The following is an 18,707-nucleotide window of genomic DNA, read 5'->3' as shown; positions in this document are numbered from 1 at the left end:
AACTATAAGAGGAAAAAGGAGCTATGATTTTCTTTTCTTGCTGTTCCCTACTGAAAACAGGTTCTGCGTCTTGGCTAAAGGAAGTTAGCTCCATTTATATAGCCAGGATGAAAAAGCTGAATTTGTTGTAATCTGTTTCAGTTCAATTGATTTTGTGTTATTGTGATACAAAGGAATTCTCTGGTTGGAAAAATTATCTTTAGGGCTTATTCGTGTGCTGTGGCACACAACAAATACTTCCTTACTGATACAGCCAGAACAAATAAATACATGGCTCCATTAGAACCAAGAATGAAATATAAGTCAAAATAACTTGACAAATGAATCTACTTCTTAACACAGTAGCACAGAGAATAAATCTTCCCTCTATAATACTAACAGTAAATTTACACAGACCTCACATTATTATTAATTATAAAATGTATCTTGTTCCAATAAACTTCAACAGTCAGGAGGGCAAATAGAATATGATCACCTCAAATTTGAAACAGACAATGGGCTATAATTCCATCATGCAATCTATATCTGTTGGTTAATTCTATGAAAAACAAAATTACATATTTCAGAAACTGTTTGAAATTCTGGTGAGCAAATGTGAACAAAATATGGTGCCATCTCAATTTTTTTAACATCTGTAAGCTGAAAATGTTATGTCTTAATTAACATAATTATTCTAAAGAGAAATGCATTACAAATTCCAATCAGCTGTTTCAGACATTGATTACCTAAATATACATATTTAGCTCCACAAAATGAAGAGTTTTAAATCTGACATTAGCAAGGTTGACTTGATTTCAGAAGCACAGCGTACTGTGATTTGTCTGTGTGAAGCGCACATGTGTGTATATCTGTGTATCCTGTTATGACACAGTTTCACGTGCCATGCATATAAAAGTCCACTGCACATTTAAGTAGCATTTCATTTAGATTCTCAATTTAAGTAGCGTTTCATTTAGATTCTCAGAAAACATGCTAGGTTGCTTGGAACTGAAATTATTTGATTACATAAAACCGAAGTTCATTCATGATGAAACCTTTTTACTGCCAGTTACTTGAAATGGAGGGCCTAGTCTCAGGAAATAAATTTAATTTATTTGTGAATTTGAGTTGGGATTTACATAATTTCATTCGTGAGTTTATTTTGAATTTAATCACTTTCAATACCATTAAAAAAGGTGTAAACACACAGAAACACACACAAATGTAATGGAGCAATACAATAACTCATGCTGTTGTTGAAAACTAGAGGGGCTTGTATTACTTTCCAGTAAACAATTTCACTTTTGCAAGACCCTGTGGAATGTTCCCGGTCCCTTCCTGATAGTAAATTGGGGACTTACTGAAGGAACATTGGTCATTTTTTTTGTTTGTTTAGTTGGATGTCTTTTAGACTAGATTGCTTTAGTGCTTCACTTAGTTTTGAGCCCTTTGTAACTCAGATTTGAAGTTTATAGTTTCCATGCTTCTTAGGTTATTCCATAATCTTGTGAGTATTAGGAAGTTGACAGTAATATTAGAAAGTGTACACTATACAAGTCAGCCACTCAAAGATATGCAGCAAACACGTGGGAAAGTTGGGGCTTAAAATATCATCTTCTGATTCACAATTCAACTTTCTTTCCCACATCTTTACTATGTTTGTACTACCTTCTCCTGACATTTTAACCTCCTAAGCTTTCTTTTAGCAACTGCATGAAGGAAATGATTTTGAGGTCTTAAAATGTTTAAATTTCAGGAGCACGTGCAATAAGACAAGAAATTGAATTTTAGAATTAAGGTAATTGTATCAATTTCTTAAAGTCTACAAACATTGATGTATTATGCATTTACTATTTTTCAATATTTCATTCAAAAGGGGATGGAGGAATGGAGTTTATTTCTTGGGATTATCTTCCTCCTGAAACTTAAATATCATTAGAAAATAGAAGGCCAAAATTGCATGATAACATGAAAATAGTGTTTTAAAAATTCAATGTTACAATATTGATTATTTTTTAAATGTAGGAGCTTACAACTTGCACTTGGCCAGCATAGTTGAATAGTACCCTAACCACAGCTTGCCTTGCATTTTCAAGAACATGTACTAGGACTTTCCCTAATATCATAAGTTATCCCAAGTCAAGTTAGTACTGCATTGTTAAATAAGTTGGTAGTAGTAACTAGAACTTAAAATTAGAGTAGAAAAATATAACAAATATAAACCATACAATAAACAAAGCACATAACCTTGGTACATACAACATCCATACAGCCAATCAGTGACACTCTCCATAGCTTCCTGAATAATTTGCATCTCATTGGAGCCATTTCCTTTACCCCCTCAAAATGTTTTGTTTTAAGGGTAAAAGCAACACCTATCCCCATCTAAAGTGTTTTACAACTAACCATGTTACCAATGAAAATGTTTACACCGCGGTAGTATTTCATAATATTAAGCTCAATTTGTTTTACTTTGAAGCCCAGTTGGTTTTGGAAATAAATAACATGTTCTAAGTTGAGTTCAAAAAGTAGGATTTCAAATTTGAAGCAGTAATTTGAGTAACATATATTTTTTTAAACTCTACAAATTAACTGGTAGTATAGGAAACAATGGAAAGTAGACCTAAAACCAGAGGGTCCAACCAAAACCAAGGATGACTTTGGAATCTAAGTATAGAAGTTCTGCTAGGGAAGACCCAGCATTTAACCCTCTTCATCTAGGCGCAGTCCTAGTAGCTGACAAATAAATTTGTCTCATGAATATAATGCTGGTGGAGAACCACAAAGCACCAGGAAATATACAGGCAGACTGCCAGGCAGGACCGTCAGAAGTACTCAAGTGACTGCAACGATTAGTCGTCACTAAATGTCACACTAACCCCTAGAGAGGGACTTGAGCACTAGGGGAAATGACATCTGGATTGTCTTTTGACATATGTCTAATAGAACCAAAGAAACTGAAGTGCCTGAAAGGCCAACTTGATTAATTTGAATGTGAACATTTCTCTGAACCAATGATTCCTTTTATGGTAAGAAAATGAATACACTTCACAATTTTCATTTTAGGTCAGAGGCAGTGCAGCTTGTGTTACAACTGAAAAGAGAAATACTAAAGATAAAAGAAAAAAAGAAGATGGTGCTGAAAACAGACATATTCAGCAGCCATTGTGATTCAACTTACCCTGATGTGCTTTTCATGAGATGGAGAAGGATGGATGGAAAAGAAAAGCACACAAATGTTAATGGATACATTTCAATCCAAAGAAAGTCATGGAATAAAACAAGAGCATCATTTCAGATGTGTGGAAGCTCAGATACGAGAAAGACATGGTGTTTTGTTTTGTTTTGTTTTCACCATGACATACATACTCACTGTGTCCAAAAGCATAATCAGGCTGAAAGCAGTTTTAATAGTTGACCAGTAAGTCTGTCTCTTGAAAATGAGCCATTCTGAAACATGCATGACCACATTTTCCCAGCCTCTAGTAAACCCAGGGAAGAAGTCAGGCACCTTGTTAAAGAATATTCTTTATCTAAGGCCACTCGGGTTATTTCACAAATCGGAGCAGCAGTAATTTACTAAATGGTGCTCAGATTCTCATACAGATTTGTAAGTTTGCTGTTAGAGCTCAAGACAAATACAGCAGACTACTTGAAAGGCAGCAGCTGGAAGAAAGCACTGGTTTGAGGGTCAGAATATCTGGATTCTTGTTCCCATACACGATTTAGTCAAAGTCACTAGCAGGCTCTGATGTTCAATTTCCTCATCTTAATTTGACACAAGAAGAAATGTGTGCATTCCAGTCCCATAATTTTATTATTCTAACAAGTGCTATAACAATAATAATTATTATAAATAATTGTGTGCCAGTAATCAGAAAATATAAAAAATTCTATCACTCTTCTCCCCTTGCCATACTAATTCTTTCTCCTCTATTTGAACTGGCAAAATAAATGTTGAGCTTGTGCCAATTGAGTGTCTTTTAATGGAAACATTTATTTATTTGGACAGATGTTTATAAATGTTGCTCTGAGGGAGAAAATGAACTAGATTGGTTTACCAATGTTAGCAGAAACATCACAAAAAATTGATCTAAATGTAATGTTTGGAGTAGCCCACTTGTTCCCTGGATAGAGGAGAGGCATTGGGAAAACATGGAATTTAAATAATTCAACCAAAAGCCATGAAAATATTATTTTAAGTTTTCTATACAAGCATAGTAGACTAATTCTTAGAAAAATAAAACTCTTACTACAGCTCATAAAATACATTCAATATAACAAACTATGAAGCAGAGATTCCTATCTAAGCAATTAGGCAAGTTAGAGAGTTTCCTTTTTTATTGCACAATTATTGTAAAGAAAAGCTGGACGTGCAACAGAACACCCTGCACGTGCCTCCACTAAGCGCATTCATTCAGAGAAACTGTGCATTTCTTTATGAAATGGCCATGTTGGAGAAATGCATGTCCTTTGACCTTAGCTGCAGAATAGCTGTGCCAAGCTGCTTAAATTTTTCACATAAACAAAAACATAATTGTCCATACAAATTGGCATCACAATGTCCTAAGAAATTTAAGGCGTATTTCTTACATCACACATGCAACAGAAAAAAAAAAAATTAAGACCCAAAAAGATAAATTCTAGGTGGCTAAAATGGTTTTCCTGTCAACGTAACTGTGAACTCTTTGATGTCTAAAAAAAGGGCAATTTCTGAGCTCTTCATGAAAACTGCCAGAAGTAGTTGAGGCCAGTTATTACTATGGACAAAATTATCTTCCTCAGCCTACCAGCTAACTAGGAATTGCTCTTCAATAAAATAAGTTGATTAAAACTGCACACAGTGGAAGATTAATATTAGTCACATATTTATCATTTTCTAAAACAGGAAACTTGTACATATAAAAATACCTTAAATATAAAACCTAAGAGAAATTATGAAAATAAACAGGAAACACAAATACAAAGATACCACTCAAAAAGCATTGCTTAAATTTCTAATATATTTATTCTCAAGGTGTATACATTATCTGACTTCTCATAATTTTTATGAACTTTTGTCTCCTCCATAGTCAATTAATTTAAGAACAATACTGAGCAGCTATCTCACTTAGCCCACTTAGATTATTAAGTATTTCAGCTCACAACTTTCAAAAAAATATGTTCTGCAAAGGACAAAAAGCCATAGTTGTAAATGACACTAAGAGATTTTGTGATAATATATGATAAATCCGTATCAGAGGTAATATATATTTGCAGAATTTTTTTTTGGTCTGGATACAGTGTTTAATTTGTCCTATAAAAACTGATACTCTTTTCCACATGCAGTTATTTACAGTAACATGTAACCTCATTCTTTTTCTTTCTACTTCAGATTGTCTAGGTGATAATAACAGCAAGAAAGATTCTGTCAAGAATTAATGTTCTTTGCAGGGAGGGTATAGCTCAAATGGTAGAGCAAATGCTTAGCATGCATAATGTCTTGCGTTCAATCCCCACTACGTCCTCTAAGAATAAATAAATACTAAGCCTAATTACCTCCCCCCACCAAAAAATAAATTAATTAAAGAAACACACTTAAAAAAAATTAACGTTCTTTAAAGATCACTTTAACAATAGGCAAATAACAATTTTCATTGATCTAGAAAAAACATGTTTTAAGTTACCTTCTAATGAATAAGATCAAAACCAATTATTGGTACAGTATCTTCCTTGGGAACATCAGCATACATCCAGACACAACAAGAGGACATCATCAACTAACATGTGTCTTATAGTCCAAAACAGGATTCTTACATGTTTTAGTTGCCTCACTTTAATCTTCTAGATCTCCTCCTAAAAGAATAGGCCTTCTCCTGTTTATAACTAGTCAACTTTGAATGTAAAACTTCATTTTAGGAATAACTTACTAAAGGAACTTTGTACGTGGAATATGGTTGCCTCTTGCTTCTTAAGGTTCAAGTTGGTGACTTAGCAATTTTTAAGATCAATCAACACCAGATGGAGGAGTGAACAGGTAGTAACTGAAGTGGAAAAGTGAGATGAAGAAAGGATTCCTTTAATGGGTGATAACTGACAATATTTAAAGGCTGATGGCCACAACACAGAAAAGAGCAGAATTTGACGGTGTAAGTTCTAGTGGGAAACTGGCAAAACATGGCTGAGAAAATGGGGAGGTATGGTCTAAAGAAGAGATTAAACTAGTTTTCTGTAATAAGGCAGGATGGGGGCAAGTGTTAGTGTGAATTTGGCAGCAAGTAATTCAGAGGACACAGATGGTCTCGTTACTCTCTCCCTCTAAGGTGGAATGTGAACACATCTGCAGAAAATGCAGGGTTGAGGGCAGTGGAGGTCTTCGACAAAAGTTGCAGAGAGCAGAAAGAAGACTGGTGAGAGAAAAATATTGTTATTACTTGTTGGCAGTGTTGAATTCCCAAATGAAGGTGGTCCAGATTCCCCTGTGTTAATTTTCCCAAGCAGCACAGAGGTGCCCATGCAGACATGGAGAAAGAAAATTCATTGGTGACTGTGGTTATGACATGGATGTGACCAAGTGAAAGAGAAGTGATGGGATGTAGGAATGGTTAAGTGTGGTGAAATTCTGGATGTAGAATCCAAGCTAACTACAGAGAAAGAAGAGGAAAGAATGGGGCTGATGCACTGGGAAAGGACAGAAGTTTAAAAAAAGATGAGAGTAGAAGAAGTTGATCAAGCAAGTTGGAAGAAGGAGACTATGGTTAGGAAGGGCTGATATGATTGAATTAGTAATTTCCTAATAAGAATGATTTGGGGGGTGATGACAAGATTCAGAATACAACGTGAAAAGTGTCTGACTGGGACTAGAGAATAACACTGGAAGTGATAAAGCCATGAACTTAAGTTGTGAATGGTTGATCTATGTGGAGCACCCAGGGTGATGGCAGAAATTGCTTTGTATATAATGACAGATGATGGGATACAGATAGAAATAAATAGCCAAGCACATTTCTAGTGATCCTTATAAATGAAAGAAAATGATTAAGGAGTTTTAAATACAGTTCATCATCACACTTCTTCAGAAACACTTTTTCCTTTTTTAAGTTCATGTTGACTTCAAATAGCTTAAGTTTTGGAGACTCTTTAAAAGAGGTTAAGAAATCTTTATTCTTCCAAGACTTTTGTTATTCATTTGCCTAGTCAATGTATCCCAGTCAAGTCCAAAATTAAAATCTTAATTATGCAGAATCTGAAATAAAGCCATTTAATTGTATGTTTGTATATATATGAGCATAAGATATAATATACATGCACATACTACCTACTTTTGAATGAAAAGTCTTTTGGTATGTAACTACTTTTTAAATAAAACCCTAGCAATAGGATATAGATAATTACTGCCCTGCTTAGAAATGTGGAAACAAGGGAGAGACGCTTGCTTCCTGAAAGGCTAATTTTAAATACTCTGGGGGAAAAAAGCACATCTTCAAAGACCTTATAAAAAACACTATACAGAGCTAATAAAAGATCTGACATTTGTGGAAATAAATATGGAGAACACTTTCCATATTAAGATGTCAGTCAGCATTATATTTAAATGTACCTTAATTAGTGACTTTCTTCTTCTAATAAAGGGACTTAATTATCCTTGTTATTAGGCAGTGACTTTGAACATTTTACTGGGATGAGTAACATTAGACTAATTCAAGCACACATTTAAATTTCTTACATAGCTTATGTATTAGTGATCATTACTAATCTTATATCAAACTTTGGGATATTATGTATGGTTAATTATATCAGAAAAAAAGCAACTTATAAAGCAACTACACCACTTTGAAATTACCTCCCTTCCCATTCTTAAAAAAGGTGTTTGATTTGAATACATTTGTTGCTCATTTTGAAGGATGGGATGGGGTTGGATAAGAAACTAATTATTCTCAATGGAAAAAAATTATGGTACTCTTTTCAAAGTATAAAGGTGAGAGATTCTTTGTTGCCTCTCTATGTAGACATTTAACATTAGGTAGGGTACCACAGGTCCAGATGAAAGACTGGGCTACATGCTCTCTATATTGTGACTTTACCCTCATATCCTAAGCAATTCAGAGAAAAAGGGGCTCAGGAGGTCAGCACTTTTATGTACCACGGTGCCTAGAAAGCTGTTTCTTCATGTGTGGAAGGAAATAGCAGTTTCTACCTCAAATGCTTTGTGAAAATTAAGAGAGAAAGTACATGCCAAATGTGTAGAAAAGTGCCTAGCATACTGTAATTACTCAATGTAATTATTAAATATTTATTACATATAAATTATCATTACTACACAAAGGATGAGGAGGAAAATGGAACAGGAGCTTTGCACACACAGAGACAGAAGTAGTCATAAACAAGAAACAGATAGTAAGTATGTTAAGAACATAACGTGCAAGATGAGAAGTAGAGAGAGAAAGCTGGTGAGATACAGAGGGACGAGATAATGTAGGGACTTACGGGCTATCTAAAAGCATTTGACATTTATCCTAGTGATGCTAGGAAATGATTGAGGGATTTTAGGCAAGTTTAGAAATTCAGATATATCTCTTTAGTTGAAGTGTGAAGAATGGATTAGAAGAAGGCAAGACTGGAAGAACCAAGATTGTTTTAGCATGATGGCCTCAGAAAGAAAAGAAGAGTATCAACACGTTTGAGAGATTTTAAAGAACTAGTACCTTGAGTGAAAGTACACAGAGGTGATGGTGATAGTGGACGAAGGTGCACAGTGGGAGAGTAAGGACAAGCAGAAAGACGGGCAGAGATGAAGCCCAGACGTCTGGCTTGGTCATCTGAGTGGGAGTCACTGCCCTAGTTCCTGTTCCATATTCTTAGGTTTTCCTCTTCACCTGAGAGTTATTTTTCTACCTAGCTTCCACTCTTGTATTCAGTTTATTAGAACATAAGTTTTGAGTACCTACAATATGCCAGGCATCTCAAATGTTTACAAGAGCAGAGGTTCTCCGAGTCCAGTTCTCTGAATTACGTAGAGAATCATAGAATCGCAGGGCAGGGACAATTTAAAGGGCATGCAATCCAATCTCTCAGCTGAAATTTGAATCCCTCACATAATAATACCTAGCATTTTGGCCTTATCAATTGCCTCTTGGATATTGAAATCATTAACTTCTTTATCAGGCATTGCTAATTTGCCTTTTTTTTTTTGCAGAAACATTTTTTTTTTCTTAGGAGCTGCAGTTAAATGATACATATCCCCCTATATACAAGTAATCAATATGTATGGTCATGAAATTGGAGGCAGATTTATATAAATGACCCTGCTAAACTTCATCTTGTTAGATTTGCATCTCTCTGTAAAGGTTTTCCTTAAATAATTTTTAATCTAAAAATTAATTATGTCTTCTAGCTTCATGCTTTCACAAATCTGATATTCTTATTTAAATCAATTATCAAAGAGCTGAGTCCACCACCTTCCATTTCACTCAGGCATCATCAATTCTACTTGTTCAGCCCCTTTGATTGCAATGGTCCCATCAGTTATATTTCCATGTTGTTCGTCTCATTCCAAACATATGTTCATTTAGAAAGTAAATGAAATACCTTGCTAAACTCAATATATGGTATTTCTACAGCAGTTTTCCTCATCTACATGTCTAGAAAATGTCTGAAAAGTTCACAGGCACAGCTTATTCTTAAGGATCTCCATTTACTCTTGGTGGTCAAAAATGTCCCTTTTTATTGTTCAGAAATAATCTAATAAGTGTTTTACATTTATTTTTAGAACTAAGAGTGAGATGACCAGTCTTCAGCTTGGAGAACATCCTTTAAATAAGAACATTAGGTGGCACTTTTCTCATTCTGTTCAAAGCCAGTGACTTAGAGAAATGATCATGGCCACTGAAATACTTAAGTGCAATAATTTGGTTTTGGTGACTCTCTAAAATCTCTTTGAAGAATGGAGCTGTAAAATTCAAGTATAGTAGTTTCCAGCACAGTTCTTGGGACATAATAGGTACTAAGTGAATGAGTCAAAAGTTATCATTACCATGTTCCATTAATCCAGGATTTACATTAATCAAGACAAACAATACAGATTTATTTAGAAAAGGAGGTCATTCTTCTAGTACATGTAACTATCTTGAGTTTTCACTTCCTGCTGTTAATCCTTATTTTATTCTTTTCATTTTTCATGGGCAGAAAATATAGACACTATGCAGGGCTTCTGGTTCTACTTACTCTCTAATCTATTAACATTGTACTGTAGGCTCAAAACAGCAGCCCTGTTCCTTCCATGTTCTTTTCCTTCCTCCAAATATATATAGATAGATAGATAGATAGATAGATAGATAGATAGATAGATAGATAGATAGATAGATAAACAGCACTTTGGTTTTCCTTAGATTCATTTTTCCTAACAAATTTCAATGGATTTGGGCCTTTAGCCTCTGGATATTATTACTTTTTAGGTTCAGGGAATTCTTAGAATTGTCCACAGCTGGCGCTTGGCAGGGCTTTCCATGATCAGAAAGCAAGGCAAGGCAAGCTCCAGCTCAGTGCAGCCAGAGAAGATAAACTCCTGGGTTTCCAAGTAGGAAACTGGGGCACCTCTCCCCAGATAAATATTGAGAGCACTGGATTTAGGTTCTGAAATATTCTACCTTACTAGATATTTTTGAACTGGTTGCCCAGGAGTGTTCCCCTGTAATTACATCTATACTAAGTGAACTCTTGACTACAACTAATTGATCCAAGTACAGATATCTCTTCCACATTAGGCCAATCAGATTCTTTCACCTAGGAATTCAAAAATGTGAAATAGAAAAGATGAGTTGTTGACAACACTCTAGGGAAAGACTTCACCTGTCTTCTTCTTCTTCTGTTACAGGTGAAATTCTGCAGTTGTCCTGGCTCTGTTGCTTCTGCAGGCTCTGAGTCACTAATATCCCACCGGTGAATTCCCCTTTTTGCTTTATCCAGCAAAATATAGTTCCTATAACATGTTTACAAAATATATTTTGTGGGGGAAGCAAAGACATTTCTCTTCCATATATATGATACTACTTACAAGGGAAAATCTATTCAAGTCTTCTCACATATGTCTTCTAAATTAACCTCTGGAATACAACTTATAAGTATAACTTGGCACATAGGCACTTAATAAATATTTATTAAATGAAAGACTGTTCTGTAATCTGTGATACTTTTAATTATGAATATTTCCAGTGACATTTATTTTGCTTGGAGATATGCAAACTCTGAAACTTCTAAATGCCAAAGATTAAAAGTGTCGAGTCTCAAAACACATTAAAGTTTATGCATTGAAGAAGCCCCTTAGGATTGCAATGGAAATAAATTAACTAAATCTATAGAGCTTCACTTTTATGCCTTTGAAGTTCGAACATAAAGATCCATCCGTAGTGATTAGCTGTGACTGTTATGCTCCAAGGATAAAACTGCTTCTCTGGAGGATACTGCTGACGGCTGAGATGGAATGTTAATTTCACTTTAATGATGTTGAAAAATTGATTTCAAATATGAAATCCATATTCATTTAGCAGTGATATCCATTCAAGAGAACATAGCAAATCTAACATATATTATAACTAAAGATTGAAAATGATAAATTAATGTTAATATTCTTATAGTATCTTTCAATTTAGTCTCAAGATACAGAAGATTTCAACATGCATATATGTTTTAATAAAAAATATACAGTGTTAAAAATGCAGGAGGAAAACATTAGTAGATAAAAATTGATATAAATATTTCAGAATTTATATTTCTGGAGCTAAGTAACCGTTCACTGGGTACTCTGTCAATTTTAATGCATTCACTGCCTATCAAGGACTATCATGAGAGTTAAACAGGTGTATTACTAGTGAAAGACAACTTCATCTTTAATCCCATAAGTCTCAGTAAAAATAAGCTTCTTAGAATCAACGTTAAGTCGAGAAGTAAAAATGTTTTAGGTCAATACTTGTAAGACAGTCCAGTCTAACAAGTCTTTAGACTGAAAGTATAAAGTAGAAAAATGAAATATATTCAAAAATGAATACAAATGTACTTTTGATATTTCTGAATCCCAAAGATAAAGGGAAAACTCTTAAGCTTTCTGAGAGAGAAAGGAAAAAGAAATTCTGTATGTCACACACAAAAGAGTGACAATCAATTGAAATTAGACATAACTGGAAGCCAGAAGAGTAGTACCTTCAAAGTTTTGAGGAAAAATTATTTTAAAACAGTAGTTTTACAATTGTCAAGTAATTTTAGGTGTAAAATATATTTACAGATCTCTAAGAATTTGGAAAGTTTGTCATAAACCTTATCAATACATTTTTAGAGATGGTGATATGGGAAATTGGAAATTAAATGTATTCCAGGAGGAAGAAAAAACCATTAGAAATCTGAAAAGATATTAATACAAGTACATTCATTGTTGATATTTCTAAAGCTCTTCTTTAGGCAAAGATGCTAATGACATAAAGTTTCATTTCCTTCCTTGTGAGTTCATAGTTCTTGATTCTAGAGTAACATATTTATGGAATCATAATAGAGTAGGCTCTATTTTTAAGGAGAAGTGAGTTTTACACTTGTACATCTTGGAAACCTGTGAATACCTGCTCTTTCTGTGTCAGGTAACTTTATCTAACTTGGGGGTTCAGTTTTAGGAACCACCTTTTTTCATATACTTAAATGACTGTCCCAACAGCAGTTTCAGTAATAAAACATTTTGATCTCTTATTGTCTGACTCCTTTGTCTATCTTAATATAAATTTTAAACTTTGGCAATGGACAGAATTTCTATTTATTGGGTCTTAAAATACCCACATTTAGATTGTAAGTGAGGTTTGGGGAGTTAAAGAACATTCAGAAATTGAGGTTTTTTGGTCATCCAGACCAGGTACAATTTTGACATTACAGTAGCTTTTATTGTGATGTGTAGTTATTTTTTGGGGTTGTGTAGTTGACTTTAATTGGCCACCCTGAGCAAAGCTTTAAGGTTTAGCTTTAGGTTTTAGCCTAAAACATTTGATGGAGAGCTAAGAAGGAGAAATAAATTCTTGAAGATCAGGATGACATGTTTATAAAGGTGAAGTTCTAAAGTTTAGTCTTAGAAATGGGAAAGATGTTCAGTTTGTCTAAAATCAGAAAAGGTGCCTGCCGCCCAATGAAATCAAACAATGGATGCTGGAAAAGATCTCAGATAGCAGTGACACATTGAGAAAACTGTGGAGAATCATAATGTTAATATGGAGACACATATTGAGAAAAAGTGACTCAAATCCTCAAAGATCTGGAGAACTATACTCCAAGGCTACAGAAAAATTGGTCAAGTTTTAAACGGGAAGGCCAGGCAAATTAATGTGAAGTATTCAAAGAATTGCAAGATGCGTTTCAGTTTGACATAATTACTGTAGGTATTAACTGTATTCTACATAAGTCTGCTGAAGAAATTTATGGAGTTGAAGCTTTAAAAAAAATGACAGCAAAGATAAGAGGTGGTAAAAAAGAACCTGGCAGAATAACAGCGGATTGACTTTAGGCCTTAAGGTTAGATGTTGTTCTGATGGAAGAATAGCATCTGCCTGATGACATACAGCTCAGAAAGATAATACTCAACTAAAGAAGTTTTAGAACAGTGAGTGCTTTAGCAGATTCAGCATTGTTGATTTCCTACTTCTCATCATAGGACAATAGCTAGAAATGTAAGAAAGACAAATGTCTGCACCAGAAAGCGAAGTAAAAGTAGAACAAAGCAGGAACACACATCTAGTAAGATATTCTAATCTATGCATGTTTAATTTTGCTGGATGGTAAGTTTACCCCAAATTAGACCTTTGTTTGGGACTGCCAGCTTTGCAAATTTCTGAACTTTGCAAGGATCTGGAATGTCTTGAATGCTGCTCTCTGAAACAATTTCCCCCATATGGCTTTTAAAAATGTGTCATAAGTAACTTATTTAAAGATTTCTCCCAATTAAATTTAAAATCACAGATTGTCAATTGTAGACACCTGATATCCTAGTAAAGTTAAAAATAAGATTTTTCTTCAGCTCTGCTATTCCCACAGAGACTAATGAATCACTAGTATGAACTCTGGGATCATGATTATATGTCTAAATACTACGTCCTGTACACATCATTTGTCTTGGCCAGTGGGTAGAATGTAGAAAAGCAACTGGTGGGAAACCACAGTCATTGCAACTATGTATGTACAACCTATGGTGCTCACCATTTTGAAATAGTTTGCTCCACTTTTTGTGTTTTTTTTTTCAATAAAATGTACTTAAATTTTTTTCCATCTAGAAAGTAGACAATTAAACACGAAATTTGAAAACAGAAAAGAGTATGATTCCTAAAGAAAATTGGAATCGTTTAAATAAAATTTTAAATACTTAAAAAATTTTGAGAACACATGGTTAATGCTTAGTCATAATTAATAATAGGTTTGATAGAAGTAAAATTTGAAACTATGTCATTTAAAATAATTTATCTTATTTCAAAATTATAGAATAGATAAACAAGATTACACTGTATAGCACAGGGAAATATACACAAAATGTTATGATAAATCACAGAGAAAAAAATGTGACAATGAGTGTGTATATGTCCATGAATGACTGAAAAATTGTGCTGAACACTGGAATTTGACACAAAACTGTAAAATGATTATGAATCAATAAAAAATGTAAAAAATAAATAAATAAAAAAATAAAAAAATAAAAATAATTTATCTTGCTTACCTTATAAAACCCAATACATGAAGACACTCCACTCTTTGGTAACCCAGAAGCCAAGGCATGGTGCCACAGAACTTCTGAATAAGTGTGAGCACTCATCTGTGTATCTTACAAATACAGGCTCATACATATGCTTATGGGGCTCTTGCTATGAGATAGTCAGAGAAATATTTCTGTCCTTTCATTAATTAACAATGCCTTGCATTGCTGGATCCATTTTAACCCAATACTATTATTCTACACGAAATAGTTGGGCTAAGAAATGTTAGCCTTTGTTGTATTACAGATTGTGCTTAATATTCTTCTTAATAGTCAAGTATTCTCCTTACTACATTTAAAAATTATATTTTGCCAAAACATATTGCAAAACAAAACAATAAAGTCAAGCATAGTAAGATCTTCAAACTAAATCAAACTAAATCCAGAACTAAAATTACTTTCTGACTGTAAGGATACTTAAGATTTAAGAAATAATTCCATAAAATTAATATCAAGTGAATCCAATGGTGTGTAAAGTTAACAATTACAAACTTCAATTCTAAATATACGATTTTGTTAAATCATTGTATAATTGGAGTTTTTAACTTTAGTAGCTGTTAAAAAGGACATTTAACTTGGTCCCCCAAACAATAAAAGAACTATGTGAGTTATTGCCTCAATATCAGCTTATATGCAATATGAAAACTGTCCAGGTTGCTATTATTTGTAAATATTTCATTGTGAGAAATATGAGAATTAACTTTTAAGGGAAATAAACCAAGTCCATTAACCAGGCTGGGTTTGATTATTCTTATCCCTTTAGATGTAAAGTTATCTTAAACAAATTGAAATTCCTTTAGACTTCAAATAAATTTTAAAGTCTATCAAAGGAGAAGATTCCTTTCTCAATACGTAACCATAAAATATAACGTTCATTGATAGGAACAGACAGATTGTGGTAACATTTAAATATATTTTCGAGTTATCAGTAACTAAAGAGGAAATATTTATTAGTATGGAATTTGACTGGGCATGTAATTGTATTCCAGAAATAATGCTTTCAAGGTCATTTCTTCTTTCTGCACAGTATTTCTACCAAATTTGGATATTTGTCTAATTTTAGTAAGTAGAAAATTAATGAAACAATCAGAGTAGTGAACTCTTCCACAACTTGTAAGCACATATTTCTTCATTATTAGAAAACATCTGCAAAGCAATTGGGAAAGCAAAATATGAAGTAAATTAATAGCCTAACACAACCACGTGCACGTGTCTGTTACAGTGATGACTAGAGCAATGATCACTGTTTCGTAGGAAAGAAGGTAAATGTGAAAACTGTAAACACAATATAATAAATATTTGAGAGGAAGGAAAAGGAGTAACCAACCAATAGATTCTAGAATAAAGAGAAGTTTTTCGGCTTTTAAAGAACATGGTCTAAAGGTTCTATTTCATCACTGAAAATGTTACTATGCATTTAAAAAGTATGTTATTTATGGACCCACTTGCTTTCTAACAGCTGCTAAGACTCCAAGATTGCCAATTTTGCAAGTCATTTAAATGTTCTATATTATATGTGAATGAAAAATACACTGTTTCCTGACAGATGCAAAACAATCTGCTGTGAGCCTAAAATAAGTTTTTATTCAATCAGTCAGAGAAACGTTCCCCTTTTAAATACTCCATTTTAAGAGGAGGTCCTTTAACTATCATGAGAAGCAGCACAAAGTTGGATGGTATATTCTGTTACTTTATCATATCAATTCAGTACTGAAGTTAACATCAAATGGAATATTATATTATTTGTAAGGCTACGTTTAAATATTTTAAATATATTTGAGTTTTGAAATAAATGCTTCGATCTCTTAGGAAAAACTGTTTATTTCTACTATGGGCCACAGATTTTTATTTTAATAGTTAGCCCATCATAGCCATGAAACTGGGGCACTGAATAGTTTTAGGGAACACCAGGACAATATTGGCCTCAGTCTATGGTTTTGTTTCCAATTACTCTCTTTTTAATGCCTCATGAACAATGATAAAAAGCAACTAAAAGTTAGAAAAAAGAGGAAATAAATCTCCAAACCTACTTTTTCTTCAGTCTTCTATCCTTCTCAGCTTGAGTTCCAAGTTTGCCTAACCCCAGGGACTCCTGAGCTGCAGCTTCAGTCTCCATGAAGCCTCCTGTGAAGAAGTAACTATTCATGTTAGGTTGGATACATCGTGCAAATTCTGACATTAAATTCTTAAAAGTTTATAGTATCACACTTTTCTTCTTTTTTTTTTGCCTGTTTTTGTATTTTCAATTCAACATGCATACAATGGCATGGGTACATACAAAAACATAAACTGAGAGGATGAAAAAGAAAAAGGTACCTACTGGGATACCATTTAGTCCTATCAGGTAGCAAAGTAATACATGTGGCCTGTATACTGACAGACACTTGAATATATAGTCTGCAAGCTTCAAGGTCTACTTTTCTACTTTTTTTTTAAAAAGAAAAATGAGAGCAAGTATCTGTGCAGTATGTGAGATCTTTTTTCAAAGTTTGCAACGATATTGCATATTTAATGGGATAAATGACAGCCCAATGAAGAGAAACTCAGGTACATTTCTTCAATTCCAAGTTGAGAGAATGGAGAAGCATTTACTGAGTTATAAAACCTTTTCCTATCCTGTTCTGGAACCCTCTTCCGCTCACCAGGCTCACTCCTATATCCCTCAGTACAAACCTGTCTTCCAGAACTTCCTGTGTTCTGGCAGGTTTGATTTTGTTTTGTAATTTTTATAATAATACCTGAAAAAAAAAACTAAATCTTATAGCACTGCCCAACAGAAATAAAATGCAAGCCACAAATACAAATTACATATGTAATTTTTAATTTTTTAGTAGCTATATTAAGTGAAAAGAAACAGATGAGATTTATTTTAATAGATTCCATTCAGAATAATTTATTTCATGTTGGCCCTTGAGATACAAATCTGTAGGAATTTCTGGCCAAAACTCACATTGCAAGGTCTCTCCACTTGTCCAGCAGAGTTCCCCGCTGATCAGTAGTTCCATCTTTCCCCCACTTGCTCTCTCTTCAGTATTAATCCACACCACTTGTTTTGATTTTAAGCACGCTGGAATTTATAAATGATTACCTAATTGTTTCATGACTGTCTGTTAGTTTCATGGAGAACGCACCTAGGCACAGTGCCCGGATTATAATTTAGAAGGCAAAAAAACCTTTTGAAATGCATTGCTTCTCATATGCATTTAAAGCAAATTCGCAAGAGTAGTTTTAATTTATTTTTTTACTCAAAAATATATGCATTTTTATATATCTGTAATTGGATATTCTGCCTGGATAATATATATATATATATATATATATATATATATATATATATATATATATTCTTTTCTACTTTTTCTCATTTTCCCATAGCTTTCCTGTATTTTGATCAGTTCTCCATTCTTGAAAATCTCTTTGTCTTTAATTTTTGTTTCCCTCTTGCGGTGTCTGTCAATGGCCTCTTTTCTTTATGCTTACCATTCACTGTTAATTAACATAAGTTAGGGTGGTCATGTGTGTTCTGTTCTTTTTTCTTTACAGTCATTATTATTAGAGCTCTCTGAAGACTTCGGAGAGCTGGTGTTTTCCGGGTAGTAAATGTGTTAAGATCACATGGACCAGATGATTCCCCTAGAAGTAGTAAATGTTTTAACATCACTACCTCTTCACACTTTATTACCATTTTTGTAAGCTGGTAAACTGCCTCCGAAGCCTCATACTTGATTGCTCTGTCTCCTTATTCTCACTTCTGCCTCGATACTTGACCCTGGAACTTAGATAATTTCATTTGCGTGCTGTGTCTTCTTCAGGTTGCTGCCTCCTAATCTCTGCATTTCCAATCTCTCTACTGCTGGAAAACTTGACCTTCAATCCTTATCACTCCTTTTGTCTGATAATTTGGTTTCACACTCTGACCCCAGCTAGTACCCACTTCCTAACTAATCATAAAAAAGACCTAAGTTTCTTTCCATCATTTTTC

The 18,707-nt window shown here is 33.8% G+C and overlaps 1 protein-coding gene across 2 annotated transcripts in view; it reads right to left on the bottom strand.

The window, feature by feature from the left end:
• Positions 1 to 18,707, bottom strand: part of PPFIA2 (PTPRF interacting protein alpha 2) — a 391,656-nt gene that overhangs the window by 38,045 nt on the left and 334,904 nt on the right. For both annotated transcript variants that reach the window (XM_072973329.1, XM_006197860.4), the window contains exon 21: positions 16,756 to 16,849. In XM_072973329.1, coding sequence (XP_072829430.1) covers positions 16,756 to 16,849 — 94 coding nt within the window. The remainder of the gene's footprint in view (positions 1 to 16,755; positions 16,850 to 18,707) is intronic.

This window comes from Vicugna pacos, chromosome 12 (genome assembly GCF_048564905.1).
Source record: "Vicugna pacos chromosome 12, VicPac4, whole genome shotgun sequence".
NCBI classification, from domain to species: domain Eukaryota; kingdom Metazoa; phylum Chordata; class Mammalia; order Artiodactyla; family Camelidae; genus Vicugna; species Vicugna pacos.
Note: the sequence above shows the minus strand (reverse complement) of the source record. Positions and strands in the feature narration are given on the sequence as shown.